The sequence below is a fragment of the Oncorhynchus mykiss genome, chromosome 10, assembly GCF_057628025.1.
Source record: "Oncorhynchus mykiss isolate SJ-2025 chromosome 10, ASM5762802v1, whole genome shotgun sequence".
Lineage (NCBI taxonomy): Eukaryota > Metazoa > Chordata > Actinopteri > Salmoniformes > Salmonidae > Oncorhynchus > Oncorhynchus mykiss.
The window spans coordinates 70813761-70831706 of NC_143031.1; the positions used below are offsets into that span (position 1 = coordinate 70813761).

General features: G+C 45.0%; 1 protein-coding gene and 1 long non-coding RNA gene across 2 annotated transcripts; one reads left to right on the forward strand and one right to left on the reverse strand.

The window, feature by feature from the left end:
- The first annotated feature begins 1259 nt into the window (after nucleotides 1–1259).
- Nucleotides 1260–17302, forward strand: LOC110515879 (uncharacterized). Its single transcript, XM_090187753.1, has 7 exons — nucleotides 1260–2889; nucleotides 10785–10934; nucleotides 11067–11189; nucleotides 11277–11454; nucleotides 11770–11876; nucleotides 11977–12016; nucleotides 15439–17302. The coding sequence occupies exons 1-7, from the start codon at nucleotides 2338–2340 to the stop codon at nucleotides 15585–15587; spliced, it is 1299 nt and encodes a 432-aa protein (XP_090043879.1). The 5' UTR covers nucleotides 1260–2337; the 3' UTR covers nucleotides 15588–17302.
- LOC149980179 (uncharacterized) lies at nucleotides 11382–12016 on the reverse strand. Its single transcript, XR_016483922.1, has 2 exons — nucleotides 11955–12016; nucleotides 11382–11599 (listed from the first exon to the last, which is right to left on the reverse strand). It is a non-coding gene; the product is annotated as an uncharacterized LOC149980179 (long non-coding RNA).
- Nucleotides 17303–17946: the final 644 nt, after the last annotated feature.

Sequence of the window (17946 nt, forward strand, 5' to 3'; positions counted from 1 at the left end):
ACACACATGGTTTAATTGCAAAGTTGTCTCAATCATTTAACTTCTACATCGGGGTTGTAGGAGGTCAACGTTTCCACAATGCATTACACAGGCGGAATGGTTTATTTTAAATTGACCTTGGTAGCCATGTTTGTTGCTAGCATAAATGCTTAAATGGGGGCGCCCTTTATGACAGTGCACTTTTATATATCCCCCAGCAATAATACATTGTTTTTACAGCAGGTCCAACTATATTTGTGCTAAACTGAGTCCTAGACATTTTTCCTGATTCAGTAGGGACCCAGATATTTAGCTAGGCTAGCTACGCAAACAAATGTTTCACTAGTTCGGGTCATCCACATCTTGTAGGCTATAACTACCATTAGCCCCCCCCCCCCCCTTAAGCTACCTAGCCATAATGTAAAGTTTTATATTTAAGCAATAAGGCACCTTGGGGGTTTGTGATATGGCCAATATACCACGGCTAAGGGCTGTTCTTATTCTTATACATGACGCAACGTGGAGTGCCTGGATACAGCCCTTAGCTGTGGTATATTGGCCATATATCACAAACCCCAAGGTGCCTTATTGCCAACTGTAAAGGGAGAAGGGGGATACCTAGTCAGTTGTACAACAATGCCTTCAACTGAAATGTGTGTTCCGCATTTAAGGGGGCTGCCTTAATCGACATCCACGTTTTCGGAGCCCGAGGAACAGTGGGTTAACTGCCTTGCTCAGGGGTAGAACGACAGATTTTTACCTTGTCAGCTCAGGGATTCGATCCAGCAACCTTTCGGTTACTGAGCCAATGCTCTAACCAATAAACTGGTTTCCAATGAAATGAGAGCAGTAAAAATACATGTTTTGTCATAGCCATGTTATACCATGGCTATCAGCCAATCAGCATTCAGGGCTCGAACCACCCAGTTTATAATACTAGCTTGCTAACAGTCGATTTAAGTTATTGAGGGGCCATTGCCATATACAATGTTGCAGATCATCTTCTACTCGCCTAGCCTCACATCTCGACAAATGCTATATTGTTTGATTTGATATTCATAAACAAATGTATTTTCTGGCAAGTTAAAGCTGATTTGTTACATACTCTGGTCAGTTTTAGGTAGACCCAATGATGTATATAAACCCTGGATTGCTGATGCTATTTATTGGGCATTGAGGCTTTGAAGCCACCGGTTGGCCATATTGGCACTCCATAGTAGGAGCAGTCCTCCATAGGAATGAATGGGATTCTGCAGTATTTCAATTATGTTTCATGGGGAGGGTCAAAATCAAAAGTAACAGTCAGTATCTGGTGTGGCCACCAGCTGCATCTCCTCATGGACTGCACCAGATGTGACAATTATTGCTGTGAGATGTTACCCCACTCTTCTACCAAAGCACCTGCAAGTTCCCGGTCATTTCTGGGGGGAATGGCCCTAGCCCTCACCTTCCGATCCAACAGGTCCCAGACGTGCTCAATGGGATTGAGATCTGGCTCTTCGGCAGTTGTTGTTGCCATCCTGTACCTGTCCCGCAGGTGTGATGTTCAGATGTAGCTGTTTAACAGTTTAACTTTAGTCCGTCCCCTCGCCCCTACCCGGGCTCGAACCAGGGACCCTCTGCACACATCAACAACTGACACCCACGAAGCATCGGTACCCATCGCTCCACAAAAGCCACTACTTCAAGGTCTCAGAGTGAGTGACGTCACCGATTGAAACGCTATTAGCGCGCACCACCGCTAACTAGCTATCCATTTCACATCGGTTACAGTTACACGTGGCCTGCCACTGCGAGGACGATCAGCTGTCCATCCTGTCTCCGTGTCTTGTTCATCTCACAGTACGGACATTGCAATTTATTTCCCTGGCCACATCTGCAGTCCTCATGCCTCCTTGCACCATGCCTAAGGCACGTTCACACAGATGAGCAGGGATCCTGGGCAACTTTCTTTTGGTGTTTTTCAGAGTCAGTAGAAAGGCCTCTTTAGTGTCCTAAGTTTTCATAACTGTGACCTTAATTGCCTACCGTCTGTCTATAAGCTGTTAGTGTCTTAATGACATTCCAGGTGGATGTTCATTAATTGTTTATGGTTCAAGCATGGGAAACAGTGTTTAAATCCTTTTACAATGAAGATCTGTGTTATTTGGATTTTTACGAATTATCTTTGAAAGACAGGGTCCTGAAAAGGGGACGTTTCTTTTACTTTAAGGAACATTTTTATATTTTATGCTTAGCTTATATAATTTAAAAGAATGCATGAAGTTGTCTGTAATAGAATACACGTGTCAAAAACGAATGTAGACACATGCTTTTCTATAGCTTCTAAAATACTCTGTTTCACAATTGAGTGCCAAGATGGCTGCAATACAGTACCCCACTCCAGGGGTTAAACACATAATTTGGTGCACCACCCCGTTCCCGAAAATGGATCGCTCCTACAGACAGTCACGTGGCTTGCTATATAAAGCGTGCAGACAGGCGTCTAGTTATACTGTTATATTGAACGTAAGAATGGGCAAAAAGAGTGACTTAAGGGACTTTGAGCGTGGTATGATCGTCGGTTCCAGACGCGCCGGATCCAGTATCTCACAAACAGCCGCACTCTTGGGCTTTTCACGCACAGCAGTGTCTGTGGTTTACCGAGAATGGCGCGACAAACAAAAAACATCCAGTCAGCGACAGTCCAGTGGGCGTAAACAGCTCGTTGATAAGAGGGGTCGAAGGAGATTGGAAAGAATCGTGCAAACTAACAGGCGGGCTACAATTAGACAAATAACGGCGCAGTACAACAGTGGTGTGCAGAACGGCATCTCGGAACGCACAACTCGCCGATCCTTGTCACGGATGGGCTATAGCAGCAAACGCCGGGCAAACGAAGAGTGGAAAAACATCGCCTGTGTAGATACGGTAAAGGAGTCAGTGGAATGCAGACCGTTCCATTGATTAGATAGGTCAGATTTGTTGAATGTGCGCCAAACAAAGTGGATGTATCAAATAAGGGTTTATTTATGTATTGTCACAGGCCCACAACCCGATTGATATGTTTGGCTGTTTTCGCTGCATAATGTTTAGAAGTTGCTTCTTAAGGCTCAGAAGAAGTGACGGCTAAATACTAACTCCCGTTCATATAGCTAAACTTGTTAGGTAGCATACATAAATCGGTGGTAGTCAGTCGTTTTTTTAACTGTAACACAGTTGATTGGTTACGATGACATGATGTGGACATCCATATAAGCGTTCTACACCGATTTTTACCTTAACGTGTAAAATACATTGCCTAAATGTAAACTCATTTCGTTGGGGGCAATGAAGAAATTCGGAATCTTTCCTCCACAGCCCTTTCCCATATGCGTTTCCATGGCAATTCCATTGTTTTGGTCCAGTTCGATCGACTTCGTCTGTTGCGAGCGGTCAACGAATGTATATTCCCAGCCATATTATTCCTCGCAACTACCACGAAGGAAAACAAAAAACTTACCGAAACTGGCCAACAAGCTCCACGTTCATTGTCGATATTTTGTACTTTGTGTTAATAATTTCACATTTTATAATGTATAGGAAAGACAATTAACATGTTGGTCGCCGTCTTGTGAAAAAGCCGGCCTGAATGACATGAGACCGAGCAAAAGGCGTTCGGTGTGTGGGTTGCTAAAACTCCGTTCGACCCTCTGGCTTTTCATGCATGCATGAATACAAGTATTCAACATTGAATGCATTTTAATTGATATTTTTACGGTATTACTGCGAGTAAACAGTAATTCTTATTTGGAGCGTTTAGATCACTGCATCTCAGGAATCGCCATGTTGTCATTCTGTCGTATTTGAAGCTCTAGAGGAAGGAACTCCATCTTTGTTTTACTGATTTCCAATAGTGTGCAGCCTGCAATTCAGGGCGTTGTTGCATGTGGGCATTCCTGCATCTTTAGGGACGTCCCCTCCTGCATCTGTAGAAACACCCCGATAAGTCCATTGGTTCCCGCATGAATGCACCCCTAGAGCACAACATCTTCATGCTTGTGTGACACCTTTTTGAATGTGGATCAAAAGGGAAATAAATGTTTTTCACCCTCTCCTGCTGTGTACCGGAGTCCTCTTTGCCTGCTAGCGGGACACTGTCTAGTGGTCGCTAGCACAGCAGTCGGGAGGCTGGGGTGACACTGCTAGCTTGTTAGTTAGCTAGCTAGCACACTTTTGCCCCCACATACCGGAGAAAACCATGCCTGACAGGCGGGTGCGAAGGACACTGTTTACCGGTCGCCCCCCACCTCCCACTAGCACAACACATGGGAGGCTGGGGTGATACCATGTGCTAACTAGCTAGCTTGCTAGACAGCGACACTGTTAGCTTATTAGTTAACGCACGGCGTCGCCCCCGCCTGCTGTATACCAGAGTCCTCTTTGCTAGCTAGCGGGACACTGTACCGGGTCGCTCCCACAGCAGTCGGGAAACTGGGGAAACACTATGTGCTAGCATGCTAGTTAGCAACACTGTGTGCTAGCATGTTAGTTAGCTAGCTAGCACACTGTCGCCCCCACGTACCGGAGAAAACCATGCCTGACAAGCAGGGGCGAAGGACACTGTCTAACGGTCGCCCCCACGACAGGTGGGAGGCTGGGATGACACCATGTGCTAACTAGCTAGCTTGCTAGTCAGCAACACTGTTAGCTAGCTAACACACGTCATCGTCCCCGCCTGCTGTGTACCGGCTTCAGCCTCAGGACGAGCTGGCTAAGCTAGCACAGTGTCCTCCACTGCCGCGTCGTTAACAGAACTGCGGGAAACCGGTGTCCGACCGGTGGGGGCGAAGGACACTACTGGTAAAGATTTTTATAACTAACCCAAGAGCACAGAAGGCTGCTGCGGGGAGAACGACTCATAATGGCCGGAAACCACGTGTTTGATGTATTTGACCATGGTTGCCCTTAGTTTGGAGATGTAATCCAGAGACTGGTGTTTTCTCCATCTCCTTAGCTATCATTCTCTAATTCCACTGATTAAAACTTGGTCCTCCAGAAAGTGGAGAGCAACACTTATGCAGTTCTCCTACGCAATATACTTGTAAAAAAAAAAAGCCACACAAGACAGGATTACCTACACATACTGACCAGCTCAAATGGACAGAAGCGTGCTATATGGCAGACCAATCCGAACTCATCTCTCGGCATGTCCAGTCCACTCATTATCTCCGCCAATCATGGCTAGCGAGAAGGTTGCTGTCTTTCTGTGGCTAAACCAACTAGGCTCAGTATTTTAACAATTTTATTTGTATTTACAGAAGGCATACCAGTTTTATTAAGGCACATGAAAGTTATGTTTCAGAAGACATTTCTGCCAAAATATGCATTTTGATTTAAAAAAAAATTATATTCAAATGGCTCTCCTGTGAAATAGTGACCCGTGACATACGCAAGGTTTTTTCTGAAACGAGTCACATTTGATACCATTCCACTCCAGTCATTAACACGAGTCCATTCTCCCCAATTAAGGTGCCACCAACATCCTGTGCCACCAACCTCCTGTGCCCAAGATAGACCTGAGCCTGTCATTTCCAATGGGAGCAAATTAATCATAGTTGGCAGAACAATCAAGGAGATGGGCAGAGCATGCACGAGCTAGTGAGATCCTATTGGCACGTTCTAACATTTATTGCATATTTTTCATATGGAACACGTAATTTTTTTTTTACTTTGGCAAAGGGTAAAGTCTACAAAACTCTTGTCTGTTACAGATTCTAGTTTTGGAAACACAATACTGTATGGAGATCAAATGTTTAATAGATGAGAAAATTAGCAAAATGTCGGCCCAAACTCCATCTTCTCCCATTGCTGGCCACTGGGCTTCCTCTCATCACCATATTTAGTATTGCGTGACCAGATGCTAACCAGACACCAACCAGATGCTTTACATTCATACAACTGGTGAAATATCTGTCTGATTGTTCTGTGCTACTGGTGTGTACTAGCTATAACAAAGAGGAAGTGAGGCCTAATTTGGCTGAAAATCTTTCTCCCTCCAGCTAGTGGGGTTGTTTCGCCAACCAAGCAAGGAGTTTTTGTATGGCGGTCAATGAGTTTTGAATTTGGTCAACAAAAATGTATGGCCTATTTGCTACGTGAGGTGTATTTGATCTAATATATGTTTCATAATGTTCAAGTTAAGTGTACTGATATAGGTCACGTGACAGCCAGCAACCTTCGGAAAGTATTCAGACCCCCAGACCCCCACGTTTTGTTACCCCATAATGACAAAGTGAAAATGGTTGTTTAAAATTAATTAAAAAAAAAAAAAAAACTTATTTACATATGTATTCAGACCCTTTGCTATGAGACTCAATTGAGCTCAGGTGCATCCTGTTTCCATTGATCATTATTGAGACAACTGTGGTGAAATCAATTGATTGGAAATGATTTGGAAAGGCACACACCTGTCTATTTTAAGGTACCACAGTACACATCAGAGCAAAAACCAAGCCATGAGACAGATTGTGTCAAGGCACAGATCTGGGGAAGGGTACCAAAAAATGTCTGCATCATTGAAGGCACACCAAGAACACAGTGGCCTCCATCATTCTTAAATCATTCTTAAGAAGTTTGGAACCACCAAGACTCTTCCTGGAGCTGGCCGCCCGGCCAGACTGAGCAATCGGGGGAGGAGGGCCTTGGTCAGGGAGGTGACCAAGAATCTGATGGCTACTCTGACAGAGCTCTAGAGTTCCTCTGTGGAGATGGTTGTCCTTCTGGAAGGTTCTCTCATCTCTGCAGCACTTCACCAATCAGGTCTTGCTGGAGTGGGCAGATGAAAGCCACTCCTCAGTAAGGCACATGACAGCCCAATTGGAGTTTGCCAAAAGGCACCTAAAGGACTCTCGGACCATGGAAAACAAGATTCTCTGGTCTGATGAAACCAAGATTGAAGTCTTTGGCCTGAATGCTAAGCGTCATGTCTGGAGGAAACCTGGCACCATAATGTGCTTCGGCCTGTGCAACGCTCCAGCTACTTTTGAGCATTTGATGGACAGGGTGCTGGATGGCATCCCCCAACAGCAGTGTCTGGTATACCTCTATGACATCCTGGCCCATGGCAGCCCCTTCCAGTCAGCCCTGGTGGCGCTTCGGCGTGTGCTGGAGCGGGTGGCTGCCGCAGGTCTGAAGCTCCACCCCGAGAAGTGCCACTTCATGAGGAGAGAGGTGTCCTTCTTAGGCCACAGAGTGGGGAAGGAGGGGATCAGCACCATGGAGGACAAGGTGGGGGCTGTCCGAGACTGGCCCACCCCCACCGACCAGCGTCAGCTGAAGAGCTTCCTGGGCCTGGCCTCGTACTACAGGAGGTTTGTACGGGGCTCCTCAAGCGTCGCTGCTCCCCTGAACCGCCTGCTGCCAAAGGACAAGGATTTCACTTAGACAGTGGAGTGTGACGAGGCCTTCACCACCCTCAAATGTGCCCCCCCCTGACCTCACCTTGCCCTTTATCCTGGACACAGACACGAGCAATGTGGACATGGGTGGGGTGCTGGCCCAGGTGGGTCAGAGGGGGAGAGAGTGGTGGCGTACTTCAGCAAAACATTTGACAAACATGAGCGCCGCTACTGTGTCACCCGGCGGGAGCTCTTGGCTGTTGTGGCTTCCGTCAAACACTTCAAGTACTACCTGGGTGGCTTGTCCTTTACTGTAAGGACTGACCCCTCTGCTCTCCAGTGGCTCATGTCTTTCAGAGGGGCAGGTGGCTCGCTGGTTGGAGGAGGTTCAGCCGTATGACTTCAGTGGTGCACAGGGCAGGGGCACGCCACTCCAACGCCGACACCAAGTCCCGTCGGCCCTCTACTACAGACGGCTGCCGCCACTGTGAGTGGAGAGAGGGACGGGAGAGAGAGCTGTGTGCAGAGGGGGTCTGTGCCACAGTGTGTCGGGCGAGCGGGCCTGTCTGCTGTGAGCTGCAGACTGTCGACGTGGCTGAATGGGGGCAGCAGCAGGGACGGGACACAGACCTACAGCCAGTGCTACAGTGGGTAGAGGCGCAGGTGAGGCCACCATGGGAAGAGGTGACAGCGCTCTCACTCCCGACCAAAGGGTTGTGGTCAAAGTTTGAGAGACTGCGGCTGGCTGATGGCGTGCTACAGCGGGCGTGGAATGAGTCGGCTACGGGAGAGGAGAGGTGGCAGGTGGTGGTCCCAAAAGCATTGCGGGAGGCTGTGCTCCAGAGTACTCATGGGGGGGTGGGGACTGGACACTTTGGGGTCACAAAAACACTGCGCTGCCTCTGTCAGGGCTTTTACTGGGGGCAGCACAAGAGGGATGTGGAGGACTTTTGCCGCCACTGTGACCACTGCACAGCGAAAAAGGGACCCCCAGGCCGCTCTCGTGCTCAGCTCCAACAGTTCCCAGTGGGGGCTCCCATGGAGAGGGTGGGAGTGGATGTAGTCGGGCCGTTCCCCACCACAGACAGTGGAAACCGCTGGGTGCTCAAGGCCATGGACTATTTCACAAAATGGCCTGAGGCCTATGCTCTGCCCTGACAGCGGGGATGTTCAGCAGGTTTGGAGCTGCATGAGTCCATCCACAGCGACCAAGGCAGAAACTTTGAGTCCCGTGTGTTTGCCACCATGTGTGAGAGGCTGGGTATGCACAAGACCCGCACTACCCTCAAAGTGATGGCCTTGTGGAGCGCTTCAACACAATGCTTGGACAGCAGCTGGCCGTCGTCTCTTCCAAACACCAGCGTGACTGGGACAAGCACCTGCCTATGGTCCTCATGGCATGCCGCTCCGCTGTCCAAGACTCCACCTCCTGCACGCCTGCCCTCCTCATGCTGGGGGGAGAGATTCGCACCACTGCGGAGATGGCATTTGGTCGGCCCCTGGATAGCCCTCATGTTCCCCCGGGGCAGGAGTATGCCCGGAGACTCCAGGACCGCCTGAAGACAGCCCACACCTTTGCCAGAGAGCAGCTGGTGAATGCAGGTGTGAGGCAGAAGAGGAACTATGACGTACACACCTGGGGAAGGCACTTTGTGGCTGGGGAGCTGGTCTGGGTCTACAGCCCCCTAAGGAAAAAAGGCAGATGCCCCAAGTTGGACAGTCACTGGGTGGGACCCTGCAGTGTTCTGGAGAGGGTAGGGGAGGTTGTTTACTGGGTGCAGCTTCCTCCCAGGGGGAAAAAGGTGTCACCTCACCGGGACAGGTTAGCCCCATACAGAGGGGCCTATTCTCCCCAAACCCCAGGGACCCCCACAATTTCCCCTCTCTGGCAATGACATTCTCCAGGTGCCGCAGACAAGGCTCCAGACAGCCCACTCCCCCTGTCTCTCTCCCTGTGTCACCGCGTTGTTCCCCGGAGCCATGGACTGTATTCCCCATTCCCACTTCCTTGTCCCCCATATCCCTTCCTTCATCCCCTGGGTCCCAGAGGGGCAGCCCCCTGTTTCACATCTGGACACTCTGCGACCATCACGGCCACACAGGCAAAGGAGTCCTCCGGGTAGCTTCACAGACTTTGTTCCCTCGGGGACGAGGGACTTTGTGGTGGGGGGGCTGTATAGCGACCCGCACAGACAGCTGTGTGTTATGTGTTAGGCTATAAGTGGGTTGTGTTGTACTTACCAGTGTTCGTGGTGTCCGACATGCCAATCAACCTGCTATCTGCCAATCACGGGAATGCCTGGAATGTTCTGATGCTGGGCATCCTGGCGGAGTGGCGTGGAGGGGGGTTGGGCAGGGGGATGGAGCATTGGAAGTTAAGACCAGGTTTAGCCATTGTTTTCTCTCTTACGTCTGGGCTTCACAAGAGGTCACTGTTGGTTTGTGGGGTATCTTTCATTTATTTGGCGTGGGCTATGGCCAAACAGTAGCCTGTGTAAAGTTGGGTTAATAAACCGTCAATTTGTAAACTCGAGCCTCAGTCTGGACAATTGTTCCTTTATGATCTAGTCAGGTCATTACAATATAGAGAGGCTCCTGTAGGAACACCCCGATTTGCGGGCTGCAGTTGCAATCTAATTTCTAACAGTGTTTTCACTTTAGAGTATATTTGCAATCCTTTCCATTGCTGTAGGGTAGGTAATGGCGGGCAGTCAGGCTTCTCTTGCAGGTCCTCAACTGCACGGCAGCGCTTAAAAGGGCAATGGCTAGCCTGTAGCGAGCTTGCTAACAAAAAGCATTGCATGTGTCATTAGTGACTGAACAGCGGGCAAGTGAAGGTAGAACTGTATTGTGCGGTTCTTCCTCGTGGCAGCTGGTTTAAAGAAACAACCGTGGTGCCTTGACATAAAACATCATGCAACCGAATACCTTTATTGATGGCTCCACTCGACAGCCTTATCAATGTTTCACTTTGTTAGTGTGCGAATCATGACCTTTGACGTTCAACGTTAACTTTCTTCAACCTTTTTGTTGCGCAACGACTGTCCCTGACTATTAAATGTGAACTCTGCTCTTTAAACAATTAAATGGAACATTTTGTAACTAGGAACTGAGCAGTTGCAAGTATTCATACAGAAGTCAGTGGAATAACAGCCACTCCTATCATTGTGGTCCATATTTTGTGTATTGACCTTTTTCATCCTGAAGTTTAGATTAAAAGCTTTTTGTTTTTATCCATGGAAAATATTAATGCAGCAAGTTACTGTTGCCAACATGTGACTATTCTAAACAGGTTTCCCACAACTTTTATATAAATGCATAACATGTTTTTCATAATATGGGTGCATTATCCATTGAGTGTTTAATGCATCTGAAACAACTCATGCATGTGTTTTTTCCTTTTGAATGACATGGATTACAATTTAACAAATTATTTTATCCTTATAGGTACGGGAACTTGTCCTGGACAACTGCAGATCAAATGAAGGGAAAATCAAAGGCCTTACAGAAGAATTTGTCAATCTGGAATTCCTCAGTTTGATAAACGTTGGCCTAATCTCAGTCTCCAACCTTCCCAAACTTGGGAAATTGAAAAAGGTGGGGGGGGGGGGCCTCTCAATTTTTAACACAAATGATTAATTTGGGACGTACTCATTATTTTCTGAAAGGCTGTTACTTGCTTTGGTGTTTTTGGACAGAAGTGACTGATATCTTCACATTATGTTGCAGTTGGAACTCAGTGACAACAGAATCTCTGGTGGCCTTGACGTGCTAGCAGAGAAACTCCCCAACCTCACACATCTAAATCTTAGCGGGAACCAACTGAAAGACATCAGCACGTTGGAACCTTTGGTAGGTACACCAAACTCCCGGTAGAGCACAATACAGTGCGACACCATCTCATTTCCCCATATAGTTTTGACCAATTTGGTCCCACAGAAAAAGCTGGATGGCCTGAAGTCTCTAGACTTGTTCAACTGTGAGGTGACCAACCTGAACGACTACAGGGAGAGTGTGTTCAAGCTGCTCCCTCAGCTCACCTACCTGGACGGGTACGACGCGGAGGACCGGGAGGCGACCGACTCGGACGGAGAGGTGGACGATGACGACGATGAGGGTGGGCAGCCATTTAGTTTGTGTTTTTGAGGGAATACAAGGAAATGTAAGTGCTGATGTGCGTTGACTGGAAGGTCTTCTGTAGCTCAGTTGGTAGAGCATGGCACTTGCAACGGCAGGATACTGGGTTCGATTCCCGGGACCACCTGTTTGTAAAATGTATGCTCGCATCACTATAAAACATCTGCTAAATGGAATATTTATATATTGCAATCTATATGTTTTGTCATGGAAGGCAATTCTGTTGTGTATTTGTAGGGTTTGTCGGCATTTCTCTGTGATGACTGACAATGGAGGTGGTGTATTTGTTTTTTAGGAGAGGATGAGGACATAGAGGAGGAAGACTTTGACGAGGAGGATGATGACTATGAAGAGGAGGGTGTAGTAGTAGGAGAGGATGATGAGATCAGCGAAGATAAGGAGGTAAAGCCATTTTCGGTTTGTTTGTGACCCAATAGTTTAAAAAGATCAACATGGTTTGAGAGCTCTGTGGATGCTGACCTGCTCTGTTACTTCTCTCCAGGAGGAAGACCTTGGCATTGATGATGAAGTTGACGAAGATGGTATGTCATTCATACTTTGACACAAGCTCACTTTTGGATACTTCACTAAGTACAGTACCATTATAGTATAGGGATGCACGATATATCGGTGAACATATCTGATTAGCGCCAATGTGCAAAACCGATGTCAAAGCTGACATGCATACTTATAAAGTAGGTACATGAGCTAATGACGCCACGTGGGTGACGTTGACTTTCGCCGACTGGTCGAGCACTGGTACACACTACCAATTGCGCTATGTTTCAGAATAGCTCCTACCGGAGTAACACCGTAATAGCATTATGACATACATACTATGGAACGCCGTTTGGGTCTTTGCGTGTCAAAAATGATACAGTAGAACTGTCAAAGCTCTACAAAAAAAGTCTGCAAACACCGGCCATGAACGATGCTTACAATACCGCGTTTAATAAAGGCCATGAACGATGCTTACAATACCGCGTTTAATAAAGGCCATGAACGATGCTTACAATACCGCGTTTAATAAAGGCCATGAACGATGCTTACAATACCGCGTTTAATAAAGGCCATGAACGATGTTTACAATACCGCGTTTAATAAAGGCCATGAACGATGTTTACAATACCGCGTTTAATAAAGGCCATGAACGATGTTTACAATACCGCGTTTAATAAAGGCCATGAACGATGTTTACAATACCGCGTTTAATAAAGGCCATGAACGATGTTTACAATACCGCGTTTAATAAAGGCCATGAACGATGTTTACAATACCGCGTTTAATAAAGGCCATGAACGATGCTTACAATACCGCGTTTAATAAAGGCCATGAACGATGTTTACAATACCGCGTTTAATAAAGGCCATGAACGATGCTTACAATACCGCGTTTAATAAAGGCCATGAACGATGTTTACAATACCGCGTTTAATAAAGGCCATGAACGATGTTTACAATACCGCGTTTAATAAAGGCCATGAACGATGTTTACAATACCGCGTTTAATAAAGGCCATGAACGATGTTTACAATACCGCGTTTAATAAAGGCCATGAACGATGTTTACAATACCGCGTTTAATAAAGGCCATGAACGATGCTTACAATACCGCGTTTAATAAAGGCCATGAACGATGTTTACAATACCGCGTTTAATAAAGGCCATGAACGATGCTTACAATACCGCGTTTAATAAAGGCCATGAACGATGTTTACAATACCGCGTTTAATAAAGGCCATGAACGATGTTTACAATACCGCGTTTAATAAAGGCCATGAACGATGTTTACAATACCGCGTTTAATAAAGGCCATGAACGATGTTTACAATACCGCGTTTAATAAAGGCCATGAACGATGTTTACAATACCGCGTTTAATAAAGGCCATGAACGATGCTTACAATACCGCGTTTAATAAAGGCCATGAACGATGTTTACAATACCGCGTTTAATAAAGGCCATGAACGATGTTTACAATACCGCGTTTAATAAAGGCCATGAACGATGCTTACAATACCGCGTTTAATAAAGGCCATGAACGATGTTTACAATACCGCGTTTAATAAAGGCCATGAACGATGTTTACAATACCGCGTTTAATAAAGGCCATGAACGATGTTTACAATACCGCGTTTAATAAAGGCCATGAACGATGTTTACAATACCGCGTTTAATAAAGGCCATGAACGATGTTTACAATACCGCGTTTAATAAAGGCCATGAACGATGCTTACAATACCGCGTTTAATAAAGGCCATGAACGATGTTTACAATACCGCGTTTAATAAAGGCCATGAACGATGTTTACAATACCGCGTTTAATAAAGGCCATGAACGATGTTTACAATACCGCGTTTAATAAAGGCCATGAACGATGCTTACAATACCGCGTTTAATAAAGGCCATGAACGATGCTTACAATACCGCGTTTAATAAAGGCCATGAACGATGCTTACAATACCGCGTTTAATAAAGGCCATGAACGATGCTTACAATACCGCGTTTAATAAAGGCCATGAACGATGTTTACAATACCGCGTTTAATAAAGGCCATGAACGATGCTTACAATACCGCGTTTAATAAAGGCCATGAACGATGCTTACAATACCGCGTTTAATAAAGGCCATGAACAATGTTTACAATACCGCGTTTAATAAAGGCCATGAACGATGTTTACAATACCGCGTTTAATAAAGGCCATGAACGATGCTTACAATACCGCGTTTAATAAAGGCCATGAACGATGTTTACAATACCGCGTTTAATAAAGGCCATGAACGATGCTTACAATACCGCGTTTAATAAAGGCCATGAACGATGTTTACAATACCGCGTTTAATAAAGGCCATGAACGATGTTTACAATACCGCGTTTAATAAAGGCCATGAACGATGCTTACAATACCGCGTTTAATAAAGCGTCATTTGTTTGACCTCCTCTTCTGGGGTAGCTAGCTTTAGGTAGCACCAATACAACCAGCTTGAAAAGCAATGACAGTAGAAACTGCAGTCATTTTCATTATTCTTAGCAATGATTTAGGAATCGTAAGTGTTAGCTAGGTAGCCAATTGTTGTTCACCTATTGAAATTGAACTTCAGTTCATGAAAATAAATAGCTAGCCAGCTACTTAACCCTGTTGCCCAATGCTAACGTTATAAGCAGCCAGTTAACTTCATCTGGCTAGTGATGCTCGACCGGACCGGGTTATGTGTCATGAAGCTAGCCACAATAAGGATTAGGCACAATAGTGGAATTTTCAGTTTGCCTTCAAAATAAGTGTCATTGACAGTGATGCAAATGAATACAAATAGTAGCATTATGCCAAACTTTTATTTTGAAGGCTAACCGCAAAGTCCACTATTGTGGCTAATCCTTATTGTGGCTAGCTTCACATAGATGGGTCCGACCACCATTAATCAAATAAGAACTGTCTTATAAATTAGGGTTATTTTAGATGACACCTAGCTATGCTACTGAAACATGTGGTTTTGCTATGTTTTTGGGGAAGAACATTGTTTGCATCCATGAGCTAGCTAGCTTCTTTTTTTATGACCAGCACTGTGCGAGACAACTTTACCAGCATCATAGCATACGTACCGATGAATCGTTGTGACATATATGAAATAGAAATTATGGTGTAATCAATTTTTAATAACTACGTAAATTAATGAACATGTTAAATTATTGTGACGTACAGTCATATTCAGGTCCTGATTGGTCAACAAGCTTATTTGACACGTTAAATGGTGTGACCAATCAGGACCTGAATATGACTGCATGTCACAATAATTTAACGCGTTCATACATTTTTTACATTATCACTTGAATTTCATGTCACAACAATTCATCGATATGCATCTTTTTTGCTGTGCAAAGACCCAAACGGCATTCCATATCCATATCAAAAATGTAATGTCAGTGCATCACTAGTATAGTATAATAACCCTTTCCCATTTCTACCAGAAATCAAGGCTGTTCAAGGAGAGAAGAGAAAGCAAGAGCCTGACAACGATGATTATGAGCAGAAAACGACAGCCTATCAAGTTACCAACCCCTTCCCTCTCCACCCTGACGCCCACCCTGCCTACGCCACGACTCTCTCCCAGCTTTGAGCCTGTCTAGGGTAGAGGTCGACCGATTTTAATCGGAATGGCCGGTTAATTAGGGCCGATTTTTCAAGTTTTCACAACAATCAGAAATCGGTATTTTTGGGTGCCGATTTTTTTTTAAATGTATTATTTTTTAAATATTTATACATTTTTATACTTTTTTATTTAACTAGGCAAGTCAGTTAAGAACACATTCTTATTTTCAATGATGGCCTAGGAACGGTGGGTTAACTGCCTTGTTCAGGGGCAGAATGACAGATTTTCACATTGTCAGCTCGGGGGATCCAATCTTGCAACCTTACAGTTAACTAGTCCCACGCAATAACGACCTGCCTCTCTCTAGTTGTACTCCACAAGGAGATTGCCAGTTAAGCTAATGCAGTAAGCCAAGGTAAGTTGCTAGCTAGCATTAAACTTATCTTATAAAAAACAATCAATCATAATCGCTAGTTAACTACATATGGTTGATATTACTAGATATTATCTAATGTGTTTTGCGTTGCATATAATCTGACTGAGCGGTGGTAGGCAGAAGCAGGCATATAAACATTCATTCAAACAGCACTTTCGGGCGTTTTGCCAGCAGCTCTTCGTTGTGCGTCAAGCATTGCGCTGTTTATGACTTCAAGCCTATCAAGTCCCGAGATGAGGCTGGTGTAACCGAAGTGAAATGGCTAGCTAGTTAGCGCGCGCTAATAGCATTTCAAACATCACTCGCTCTGAGCCTTCCTGTAGTTGTTCCCCTTGCTCTGCATGGGTAACGCTGCTTCGATGGTGGCTGTTGTCGTTGTGTTCCTGGTTCGAGCCCAGGGAGGAGCGAGGAGAGGGACGGAAGCTATACTGTTACACTGGCAATACTAAAGTGCCTATAAGAACATCCAATAGTCAAAGGTTAATGAAATACAAATGGTATAGAGGGAAATAGTCCTATAATAACTACAACCTAAAACTTCTTACCTGGGAATATTGAAGACTCATGTTAAAAGGAACCACCAGCTTTCGTATGTTCTCATGTTCTGAGCAAGGAACTGAAACGTTAGCTTTCTTACATAGCACATATTGCACTTTTATTTTCTTCTCCAACACTTTGTTTTTGCATTATTTAAACCAAATTGAACATGTTTCATTATTTACTTGAGGCTAAATTGATTTTATTGGTGTATTATATTAAGTTAAAATAAGTGTTCATTCAGTATTGTTGTAATTGTCATTATTATAAATAAATAAAACATCGTCCGTTTTTTTCGGTCCTCCAATAATCGGTATCGGCGTTGAAAAATCCTAATCGGTCGACCTCTAGTCTAGGGCAAGGCTGTACCAGACGGTTGGTCAAGAGTGGAGCTGCCTCCGCCCCATGGAATCCAGAGACATTCCCAAGGTTCTCAAGCAGCGCACCACTCCGCATTCCACAATTTCACTGTCAACTCCCCCTTTATGTATACTTGTGTGAGGACTTCAGGATTGGTATTTCATTTTGGGTCTGCGCTTTTAATATTTTTGTTGGATGAATTATGAATACATTGTTAGGTTTATTTCTTACCCCTTTGTCTGCATTCTTTATTTTTTTCCCCAAAAATAAAATTGCTATAGCAACTGTGCGAGAAGCGAGCTGTGATTTTGTGTGGCCGCCTGTTGCACAAATCAAGGTTATAGCTACATTTTTTTTTTTTACTCTGTATTACCAAGCTTTGTAAATAAAATGTTTACGTTTTGCGCTAGTGACAAGTCTAGAACTCATTTATATCACACAATATGCACCAAATTCCTCAATGGATACTCTAGTCACTCTACGAGATGACATGTTGCAGCTTATTTTATTTTGAATGGGAGGGAAGGTAAAAAGACTGCAATAGGAACAGGAGTTTCACTGCAACTCAAATGTTATTTGTCACATGCTTTGTAAAATGTACAATGAATAACGATAGCATGGCTATATACAAGAGGTACCAGTACCAAGTCTGCAGGGGTACGAGGTAGATGTGTACATATAACTAGGAGTAAAGTGACAGTAGCAGCAGTGTGGTGAGTCATGGTTCGTGCAAAAATGGTTATTGCAGATAGACGGGGTAGCTATGTGGTTAACTACTTAAAAGTAGAATATGCAGAAATCGCACCGCCATTACCTAGTTGCTAAAATTCTAATAGTTTGCCTAATTTCAGTTTGTGCCTAAACTCTGGACCACGAAGCCAGTTCCACTGCTTATTTTTCATTGTTCCCCTCTAATCAGGGACTGATTTAGACCTGGGACACCAGGTGTGTGCAATTAATTATCGGGTGGAACAGAAATCCAGCAGGTGCCGGACCTCAGGGTAAGAGATGAATACTACCTGTGTAGAGAATCATTGTGCCATCTAAACCGCT